Source organism: Lucilia sericata, unplaced genomic scaffold, assembly GCF_015586225.1.
Source record: "Lucilia sericata isolate MDLA Ls3-8-SP2 unplaced genomic scaffold, ASM1558622v1 Contig008207F_arrow, whole genome shotgun sequence".
NCBI lineage: Eukaryota > Metazoa > Arthropoda > Insecta > Diptera > Calliphoridae > Lucilia > Lucilia sericata.
Genome location: NW_023998084.1, coordinates 1 through 11245, shown reverse-complemented (window position 1 = coordinate 11245; position 11245 = coordinate 1). Strand labels below are relative to the sequence as shown.

Below are 11245 nucleotides of genomic sequence, written 5' to 3'. Positions count from 1 at the left end.
TTACAATTAAAAGTAACTGTATTTGGTAGTACTTTAATTACAATTTTAAGTAATTGTATTTAGTAAAGCTTCTATTACAATTACTTGAAATCTAATTGCAATTGAAAATGTAATCACTACCCACACAAGCCAGAAAGAAGGAATTTCTGTCTATATCCTCGGCAGAGTGCAAATAATTATTTGTATTTTTAAGAATATATTTTCAACGATCGGATAATAAAAGGTTAAAAGTCGTTTTTATATCTTTAATCCTGAAAGAGTATTATATCAAAATTTCTATATTTCATGCCTTTTCTATAATAAAGTATTTTTTTTTGTTAAAGATCTCATTTAGATGGCGTATGTTTCCACTTTTGACCTATAAACAGGACAGGTTTTAGGAGTAATGATTAAACAACGTAATTCATTACATAGGTAATTAAAATTACTTGTAATATGTAATTGAAGTTTAGCCAATAACAATTAGTTGTAATTGCATTTTATCAATTATAATTACTTGTAATAGTAGGTATTACTAATTACAAATTACATGTAATTATAAGGGAAAAAGTTCACAATTACAAGTAATTGTAATTGGTAGAACCTTAATTACATCTACAAGTAACTGTAATTGGCAGAACTTCAATTACAATTGCAAATAATTGTAATTGACATAACTTCAATTACAATTTCAAGTAATTGTAATTACTAAAGCTTCAATTACAATATTACAATTTGATGTAATAGTAATGTAATAGTAATTTAATAGTAATTTAATAGTAATGTAATGTAATCATTACCCCCAAAGCCTGAAACAGAAAGATTTCTTCCTATATCTTCGGCAGATTACAAATAATTATTTGAATTTTTAAACAAAAAATTTTCAACCTGGTATGTTTTGAAGTTTTAAATGTGAGTTTTATAAAAATTTCTAACATGGTGATCATTGAATTTGTGATGGGTGATATTGAGAATAAAACAATATTCAAATGTGACACACTGTAGAGAGTGAATATTTTTGATTTGATTTGAGGGAAAAAATGTGACCACTAAAAATATGTAAAACTAACTTTAATTGAAACAAACACAAATTTAAACTAACAAACAAATAACGAAAACACAAACGAAAAAGGAAATTACAAAAAAACAAAGGACAAACACAGGGAAAATTTTCAAAATAATGTGGGAAATATCAAAAACTATACACAAATAAAATTAAACATAAATAATAAAAATATAAAATAATTAATAAAACAAATTTAAAATACATTCTATACTAAACCTTTGTTGAGGACAATTTAATATTAGTGCTCTTTGTTTTTGGTTTTTATTAATTAAATTTAATTAAAAACTTGGAGTTTGAAAAACGTTGTTCAGATAATGATGTTTAATAGTAGTTAAAGAGGTTTATGAAGTTTCTTTTTATCAAATTAATCCAATTTTTTATTAAGGGGATAAAGCCTTTGTAAATGATATTTATTTTTAAACCAATCGTTGACCAAATTCTTCAATCGAAATTTTTTGTTTAACAAATTTTAATAATTTAAATTATGTTTAACTAGCAATCTACATAAAATTACCTAAAAAAATAAAATTAAAAAAAAAAGAAATACAAAATTTAAATAAAAATCATGACAATTTTAATAAAATTTTAAATAAATTTTTATTGATTCTCTCTCTTCCTCTCTCTTTCCTTTGTAAATGTTTTCCATGTTAATGAGTTAATGTTAAAACTTAACAAATTAAATAAAATTTTATAAATAGTTTTAATATTTTTCCAAATAATGTTTAATTAACTAAGTAGTAATAATAATTAAAATAATGTTCATGTTTGTTAATGTTAATTAATTCAATGAAAATGTTTGCTAAAGTTTAATTAATGTAATGTAATTATGTTTATAAATGATTACATTGAACATTGATTGATTTATTGATGTATGTATGTGTTGTTGTTGTTTGTTTTCTTTTTTAAGTTTTAAACATTTAACAGAAAACTGTTAAAATGTTTTAATTTTACTGCTCCTTTCTTTTTCATTTCTCTTAACAATTTTTATGACGAAAAACACATTATAAAAGTTACTTACTTGCAATAATGCCCACAATAACTAGACCAATAACGCCCATAATAATCATCATCTAAAATATTGTAGATTAATAAAAATAAATTTATTAATAATATTTTAAAAGCTGTTGTTGGAGTTGCTCAATATACCTTTAAGTTTTGCAACCAGAATTTTCGTTTCAATTTACCAGCTTGCTGTTCAAATTGTGAGGCACCCTGTTGCAAGGCGTCAGCACGATCGTCTAATTCGGAAAGTTTTTGATCTCTTTCGAGTACTTTCTCGACATTTGTTCGCATAATATCAACAACCTAGAAAAAGAAAAACAACAAATTAATAAAGAATTTAAAAAAAATCATATAAAAAGAGATATTTTTCGATAAAAATTCTAGAAAAAAGGGAAATTTTCTAAAAAAAATTTATATAAAAAGAAATTTCAAAACTTTTCTTTAAAAAAGGGAATTGAAAATTATCTATAAAAAAGACAATTTTTTAAAATTCTCTATAGTAAAGGAAATTATCGCAAAATTTTCTATAAAAAGAAATAAAAAGAAAAGAAATTTTCGAAAATTTTCTATAAAAAGAGAAATTGTCAAGAAACATCGATTTAAAAAGGGAAATATTTGAAAATTTGCTAAAAAGGGGAAATTTTTAAAAATTTTCTTTAAAAAGATAAAGCTCACAAAACTTCTCTATAAATGGGGGAAATATTCTTTAAAAAAGGATATTTTTAAAATTCCCTTAAAACGAGGAAGCTTACGGAACTTCTTTTCAAAAAGGGAAATTTTTGAAATAATAAAGAATTAGGAAAAAAATCATATAAAAAGAGAAATTTTTCAAAAAAAAAAATCTATAAAAAAAGGGAAATTTTCTAAACATTTTTATAAAAAGAAACATTTTCTATAGAAAGGAAAATTTTTGAAAGCTATTTATATAAAAAAGAAATTGTCAAATATATTGCATAGAATTTTTTCGAAAAAAAAAAAATCTATAAAAAACGGATATTTTCTAAACATTTTTATAAAAAGATAAATATTTTATAGAAAGGGAACTTTTTTAAAATTGTTTATAAAAAAGGAAATTTTCGAATATATTGCATAAAAATACAAATTTTTGTAAAACTTTCTATAAAAGGAAAATAAATTTTGGGAAATTCTCTATAAAAAGATAAATTGTCAAGAAACCTCTACTTAAAAAGGGAAATATTCAAAAACTTGCTATAAAAAGGGACATTTTTAAAGACGTTCATTAAAAAGGAAATTCCCTTAAAAAGGGGCATCTCACGGAACTTTTATATAAAAAGGGACATTTTCAAAAATCCTATATAAAAAGGGAAATTGTTAAAGACCCTTTATTTAAAAAGGAAAAATTTTATATGAAACCGGTAATTTTATTTAAAAAAGGAAATTCCCTTAAAGAAGAGAAAGCTTATGGAACTTCTCTATAAAAAGAGACATTTTCGAAAATTATTTATAGAAATGGTCAAAAAATCTTTTAGTTAAAAAGGCAGCAATTTTATATAAAAGGGGTTATTTTCTTTAAAAAAGGAAATTCAAAAAGGGAAATTGTCAAAATTTTGTTTACGGAACTTTTCTATAAAAAGTGTTTCATTTTTTTGAAATAAAATAGAAAATTATTTATAAAATGAAGAAATTTTAATAAAATTCTCTAAATTTTTTGAAAATGGGACATTTTTGAGAATTCTATATAAAAAGGGAAATTGTTAAAAACTCTTTGTTTCAAAGGGAAATATTTGACGACATTAATTTTTTTTTTTTAAGAACATTTTGAAAATTTATTTTAAAGAGAGAGAGAGAGAGGGAGAAAGTGATCTTACGAAACTTTTGTATAAAAAGGGAAATTTTCGAAATTTTTTGTAAAAAAAAAATATTCAAAAATTCTCATAAAAGAAAATTTTCGATAAAATGTCCTACAAAGAAGACATTTTGATATTCTTAAAAAATTCGAAAATTGTTTAAAAAATGGAAAAATTTTGGAAAATTTAACAAGTAAAACTTTCGAAAATTCTTCAAAAAAAACATTTTTTAAAGTTTCCTATAAAAGGGAAAGTTAGTAGTAGTTAGTTAGTTAGTTAGTTAGTTAGTTAGTTAGTTAGTTAGTTAGTTAGTTAGTTAGTAGTTAGTTAGTTAGTTAGTTAGTTAGTTAGTTAGTTAGTTAGTTAGTTAGTTAGTTAGTTAGTTAGTTAGTTAGTTAGTTAGTTAGTTAGTTTAGTTAGTTAGTTAGTAGTTAGTTAGTTAGTTAGTTAGTTAGTTAGTTAGTAGTTAGTTAGTTAGTTAGTTAGTTAGTTAGTTAGTTAGTAGTTAGTTAGTTAGTTAGTTAGTAGTTAGTTAGTTAGTTAGTTAGTTAGTTAGTAGTAGTTAGTTAGTTAGTTAGTTAGTAGTTAGTTAGTTAGTTAGTTAGTTAGTTAGTTAGTTAGTTAGTTAGTTAGTTAGTTAGTTAGTAGTTAGTTAGTTAGTTAGTTAGTTAGTTAGTTAGTTAGTTAGTTAGTTAGTTAGTGTTAGTTAGTTAGTTAGTTAGTTAGTTAGTATTAGTTAGTTAGTTAGTTAGTTAGTTAGTTAGTTAGTTAGTTAGTTAGTTAGTTAGTAGTTAGTTAGTTAGTTAGTTAGTTAGTTAGTTAGTTAGTTAGTTAGTTAGTAGTTAGTTAGTTCGTTCGTTCGTTCGTTCGTTTCGTTCGTTTTCGTTCGTTTCGTTCGTTCGTTCGTTCGTTCGTTCGTTCGTTCGTTCGTTTCGTTCGTTCGTTGTTCGTTCTTCGTCGTTGTCGTTCGTTCGTTTCGTTCGTTCGTTCGTTCGTTCGTTCGTTCGTTAGTTCGTTCGTTCGTTCGTTCGTTCGTTCGTTCGTTCGTGTTCGTTCGTTCGTTGTTCGTTCTTTTTCGTTCGTTCGTTCGTTCGTTCGTTAGTTCGTTTCGTTCGTTCGTTCGTTCGTTCTTCGTTCGTTCTTTTCGTTCGTTCGTTTTTCGTTCGTTCGTTCGTTCGTTTTTTCGTTCGTTCGTTCGTTCGTTCGTTCGTTCTTCGTTCGTTCGTTCGTTCGTTCGTGTTGTTCGTTCGTTCGTTCGTTCTTCGTTCGTTCGTTCGTTCGTTCGTTCGTTCGTTTCGTTCGTTCGTTCGTTCGTTTCGTTCGTTCGTTCGTTTCGTTCGTAGTTGTTCGTTAGTTCCTAGCTATTGCCTTAGGTGGTAATCGAGCACAACACCTCCGGTCTATCAGACTAGAACACTAACCACGAACCTACTTCTCTTTAAAAAGGGAAATAATCGAAAATTCGCTATAAAAGGGGGACATTTTTGAAAATTCCTCCAAAGTGGGCTTGAAAGGGAGGATACATAATTCGAAGTTTTTCATTAAAAAATATTTTTCAAAAAGACAATTTTGTGCAAAAATTGTTTTTAAAGAGAGAATTATCTACATTCTTTCTGGAAATTTAATTTTTAAATCAATAAATAATCTCTTACCTCATCAACTTGTGCCTGGGTTTGTTGTAAACGCTTTTGTGCCGCTATTTGTTGAGGGTTGCGTGGTCCACCAACAATCTCACCATCGCCACCCTCTCCGGCTGGCGCACCCTCACCTGCGGGTGGTGCATCTCCGGCTGGTGCTGGATCCGCCCTATATATTTATTATATATTGAGCAAAATTAGTATTTTGGATTAAGCAAATTCTAAAATAAAAGTGCAGTAAAAAAAGATAATAAAAAAGAAAAAACTAAAGTTTAAGAAAAAAACTAAGTTTTTTTTACAAGAAAAGTAATAAAAAATATTTATAAAATAAAATATAATAAGTATTTTAAGTATATAGTTATGTTTTTAAGTATTATATATATTCTAAATATGTTTATGTATAAGTATTTAGCAATATTATTTACTTGTTAATTAAGATTTTGATTTGAATTCATTTAGCCTTTCTAAAAAAATTATGTTTGATATTACAAAGCTTGTTTCCATATTTCTTTTAAAAAACTGAAAAATCAACTTACTCTTCCTTCTTTTTATCTTTTTTGCCCATTTTTTAGTTTTGAATTTTTAAGAGTTAAATAAATTATGTTTTATTTATAAAATAGTTCTATAAAAAAAATTAAAAAAGAATTAAAAGAAATTATTATGGCAAAATAAAAATATTTGATTAAATTTAAAATAAATACTTATAGGTCTCCCGAGGCAGGAATTTCCATAACAGAAAGAAACAAAGTTTTTACTTTAACAGTTCCCGGCAGAATTAAGTAGTTAAACAGCAGCGAAAATGTGATTTCAAAAGGAATTTTTTTCATATTTTCTTTTAAAAGGAAAATTCTCAAAAATCCTCCATAAATGGGACATTTCTGAGAATTTTCAGTCAGTTCTCTATAAAATGGGAAATTTTCAAAATATTAAAAAAATTAATTTTTGAATATTCTCTAAATTAATTTTTTCTACAAAAAGTGAAATTTTCTTAAATTCTGTAAAAAATCCTTTTAAAATTCTCTAAAAAGTGGGACATTTTGGACAATTTTTTATAAAAAGGGAAATTTTCAAAAATTTTTTACAAAAAAGAAAATAAAATTTCTTTTTCTAAAAAAATCCCTAAATTTTTTACAAAAGTGGAAATTCTGTATATAAAGGGAATTTTTCATTTTTTTTTTTTTACAAAAAGGACATTTTTAAAAATTCCCTACAAAAAGTGAAACTTGTTGTTATTAGAATGGGACATTTTGGAAAATTCTTTACAAAAGGGAAAAATTTTCAATATTTTCTAAAAAAAATTCCCAAAAATTCTCTATACAAGAAGGGAAACTTTGAAAGGGGAAATTTTTCAATACTTTCTCAAAAAATATCTATAAAAAGGAAAATTTTTGATAATTCTGTTCTAATGCGGACATTTTTCAATACTTTCTATAAAAAGGGAAATTCTCAAAAATTTTCTACAAAAAGGAAAATTTTCGAAGACCCTGTATAAAAAGGAAAATTCTCATATTAAAAGAAATTTTTCTAAAAAAGAGAAATTTTTTAAAATTATTTTTAGAAAGGGAAATTTTCAAAAATTCTTTAGTAAAGGGGAAATTTTTCAATACTTTCTATAAAAAGGGGAATCCTAAAAAAAAAAATCTACAAAAAGGAAAATTTTCGATAATTCTTTACTAAAGAGAAAATTTTTCTTTCTATAAAATGGGAAATTCTCAAAAATTTTCTACAAAAAGGAAAATTTTCGAAAATTCTGTATAAAAAGAAAAATTCTTGTATTAAGAGAAAATTTTCGAATTTTTTTAAAAAAGGGAAATTTCTTCAAATCAATTTTTAGAAAGGGAAATTTTCGAAAATTCTTTAGTAAAGGGGACATTTTTCAATACTTTCTATGAAAAGGGAAATTCTGAAAAATCTAAAAAACGAAAATTTTTGATAATTCTTTACTAAATAGGAAATTTTTCAATACTTTCTATAAAAAGGGAAATTCTCAAAAATTTTCTACAAAAAGGAAAATTTTCGAAAATTCTGTATAAAAAGAAAAATTCTTGTATTAAAAGAAAATTTTTGAAATTTTTCTAAAAAAGATAAATTTTTTCAAAATTATTTTAGAAAGGGAAATTTTTGAAAATTCTTTACTAAAGGGGAAATTTTTCAATACTTTCTATAAAAAGGGAAATTTAAAAAAAAATTCTAAAAAGGAAAATTTTTGAAAATTCTTGATTAAAGGGGATATTTTTCAATACTTTCAATAACAAGGGAAATTCTCAAAAATTTTCTACAAAAAGGAAAATTTTCGAAAATTTTGTATTAAAATAAATTTTTTGAAATTTTTCTAAAAAATAAATTTTTTTTAATTGTTTTTAGAAGGGGAATTTTCGGAAATTCTTTACTAAAGGGGAAATTTTTTAATACTTTCTCTAAAAAGGAAAATTCTCAAAAACAATTCTAAAAAAAGGAAAATTTTCGATAATTCTTTATAAAGGGGAAATTTTTCAATACTTTTTATAAAAAGGGAAATTTTTGAAAATTCTTTACTAAAAGGGAAATTTCTAAAAAAGGAAAATTTTCGATAATTCTTTACTTTCTATAAAAAGGGAAATTCTCAAAAATTTTCTAGAAAATGGAAAATTTTCGAAAAGAAAAATTCTTGTATTAAAAGAAAATTTTCGAAATTTTTCTAAAAATGAGAAATTTTTTAAATTATTTTTAGAAAGGGAAATTTTCGAAAATTCTTTATAAAAGGGGAAAATTTTCAAAACTCTTTACAAAATGGGACATTTTTCAAAATCCTCAATAAAAGTCTGATTTTCAAAAATTCCCTGTAAAAAGGGACATTTTTAAAAATTCCCTATTAAAGGGAAATTTTTAAGAAAAAGAGAAATTAAAAAAAATATATATACAAAGGGAAATTAAAATACAATTGCTGTAAAAAGGGAATTTTCGAAAATTCTGCATAAAAAGGAAAATTTAAGAAAATTCTCTAAAAAAGAGAAATTTTTGAAAATTATTTTTAGAAAAGGAAAATTTTTGAAAATTTTCTATAAAATGGAAAATTTTTGAAAATTCTCTATACCAAAGAGAAATTTAAGAAACTTCTCTTGAAAGGAGAAATTTTTTAAAAAATATTTTTAGAAAAGGGAATTTTCCGAAAGTGTTCTATAAAATGGGAAATTTTTTGAAAATTCTTTACAAAAAATTTTGGAAAATTCTCTATAAAAAGAGAAAATTGAAGATAATTTTCGTAAAACCTTGAATCCTTGACAGCAACTTAAAAACAAAAGGCGGTGGATATTAATAGGGCTGTGACTTTAAGTCGAAGGCTCTCGAAACACACATAACGGCTTCAAAAGAAATTTCGATTTAATTTTAAAAAATAGTTTAAAATTAAAATAAAGTTTAAAAATAAAAAAAGTATATCATGCAAAATATTATAAAATAAATGTTATTATATTATTTATTGGCCTATTCCCGGCAGGTTTGCAGAATTTACTCCGAATATTTTAAAGAATTTATAAAAAAAACCTGCAAATCTGTCAAATGCGGGAACAGAACTTTTAATATTACCCCTTTTGGGGGTTAATACAAACGAAATCTAACTATTTAAGGCATTAGATTAAAATGTATATATATATTTTTCGTAACATCCGATTTGTTATTTGCGAAATTAAAAATTATAGCTGATATTTTTCATATATCTAAACAGGCAAATACTTCAAAAAATATAATGATTTCGGGTCTAATATTTGTATATTTCAACTATTAGTTATTTTAGTTTTAAGAATATTATGATAAAAACTTTAGGTTTAAGTTTGTAATATCATTGATACTTCATAACTTTGATACTCACTGAGGCTCACTTTCCTTTCCTTCTTTGGCTTCACCTTCCATTTTCTGTACTATAGGTTATTAGGTGCGTTAGAAGATCAGAAGGCTACTTTTAACCCAAAATTCTTTTGTTAATTTTTATGGCAAAATGTATTTTTTTTAAGGAAATTTGATATATAACACTTTTAGCAAAGTGTTAATTGCAGTAAATGGAATATATTTTGAAATAACTTTTAATTTAATGAAATCGATTAAAATTTATTTGAAAATTTTGAATTTCGAGAATCGTTTGAGTTAATTTATTTAAAATATAATTATGTTGAAAAGGTTTTAGAAGATTGGTTTCTTTTCAAATCCTAAAATTTTGAATTTAAATATGTTTATGCTAATTTCATTATAAAATATAATTTTGACAGATTGAAATAGTTTAATTCAAAAATATGAAATTTTTTGTAGACACAATATTTTATTTTGTAACTCGTTTCGAAAGTAAATTGATTTGAAATTGAATGTATGCGTTGATCGAAATACTTAAATAACGACTATACGAATACAGGTATATAAAACCTTTCATAGCAACAACCACTCCCAATGGACCTTAAATTTTCAATTCTATATAAAACCGATATATGTAAATTTCATTATTAAAATCTGAAGCCAATCTTTATAAAAATCAATACCTTTTTATTCGTAAAATTTTTTAAATCCTGTAAAATCATTTCTATACCCACCATCAAAAAAATTTGTAAAATATTGGACTTAGTAGTCATGTTCGTTTGTTGTTGCAGTAATAGTTTTAAAATATTGTACAGGTTAGTCTATAATTGACCCTAACCAACCATATATGAGCGCCTTCAAAAAACTTCTTCAATAATCAGGGGGATTTGTATTGACAAAAAGGTTACTATGAAACTACTACAGATAGTTTTACGCATAAGTTACTTGTTGGTTTAATTAGCGCCATCAGAGCCATCAGACGATCGTCAACCAAGGCTCTGGAAAAGTATTCCCCCAATAGAAACATATATACTGCCCAACGTCACTTATTTTTAGTTTAAGGGACACTTCATCAAAGTATACTGGGTACATTGGAGGGGAAAACATGGTATGTGCCCTATCGTCTACGAGAGACAGAGTCTGTCGGGAACTTTAAAAGCACTAAACCCAGATAAAATAGTAGAGTCAAGCGAGACATTAGAGCAAATATCTATAGAAATGCGTTGCTACATGGATAGCTAAAAACAGAATGGACAAAACGGTCATGGGGATCTACATTGAAGACCCAGAAACCGAAATAAACCAATGGTTACCTAATAAAGGGGAGGGAACTCGAGAAACTGGCGCAACGAGGACAGAATTAAAAACATGAGCTAGGATAGGCGTAAGTAGGATCATCAAACAAGGCTCTGAAGGCGTACCTGTATAAAACTCAATACACAAATCGGGTCTGGGGATCTACCCGAAATAAAACAACGGCTACAACATCAGCTTTCAGACAGATGTCCGTTCAATAACAGAATGTGTTAACTCGATTGAAACATGCAGAAGGCAATATCAGGCAATCAGGGTAAATCAATGTAGTGTATCCACTTATCCGATGAATATTCTTCCAGAGGTATGCTTTGCACTATATGTGTGTCAATCCACTTGGAAATAATGGACAACAAAAGAACGAGAATGTGTACCGGCGCAACGAGGAAAAAAATTAAAATCATGAGCGAGAGAATCCAATGCGGCCACTTCAAAATGAAACGATGGATAGGATAGGTTACTGTGGTAGCTGTACGGTATAAGTAGGACCATCAGCACTACGTCAACAAGCCTATATAAATTATTGCAGAGTTATGCTTTGCTGCAATATAAGTATGTCAATCCACTTGGAAACAATGGACAACAAAGAATGTACATTTTTGATATAAAGGTGAGGA

The 11245-nt window shown here is 25.8% G+C and overlaps 1 protein-coding gene across 2 annotated transcripts; it reads right to left on the bottom strand.

The window, feature by feature from the left end:
• Positions 1-1945: 1945 nt before the first annotated feature.
• On the bottom strand, positions 1946-9452 carry LOC119615815 (vesicle-associated membrane protein 2). 2 transcript variants are annotated; one of them, XM_037971800.1, is made up of 4 exons: positions 9340-9452; positions 5508-5661; positions 2192-2350; positions 1946-2115 (listed from the first exon to the last, which is right to left on the bottom strand). In XM_037971800.1, the coding sequence occupies exons 1-4, from the start codon at positions 9378-9380 to the stop codon at positions 2056-2058; spliced, it is 414 nt and encodes a 137-aa protein (XP_037827728.1). In that variant the 5' UTR covers positions 9381-9452; the 3' UTR covers positions 1946-2055. The 2 variants fall into 2 exon arrangements, with proteins under 2 accessions (XP_037827728.1, XP_037827729.1); XM_037971801.1 differs by lacking the exon at positions 9340-9452 and adding an exon at positions 6029-6130.
• Positions 9453-11245: the final 1793 nt, after the last annotated feature.

Bases quoted from the DNA above. Each gene is read 5' to 3' on its own strand.
- LOC119615815 (XM_037971800.1), bottom strand. From the start codon at position 9,380: ATGGAAGGTGAAGCCAAAGAAGGAAAGGAAAGTGAGCCTCA. The intron at 5,662-9,339 runs GTGAGTATCAAA...ATAAATATATAG, and splicing joins GGAAAGGAAAGTGAGCCTCA to GGCGGATCCAGCACCAGCCG. The intron at 2,116-2,191 runs GTATATTGAGCA...ACAATATTTTAG, and splicing joins TCTGGTTGCAAAACTTAAAG to ATGATGATTATTATGGGCGT.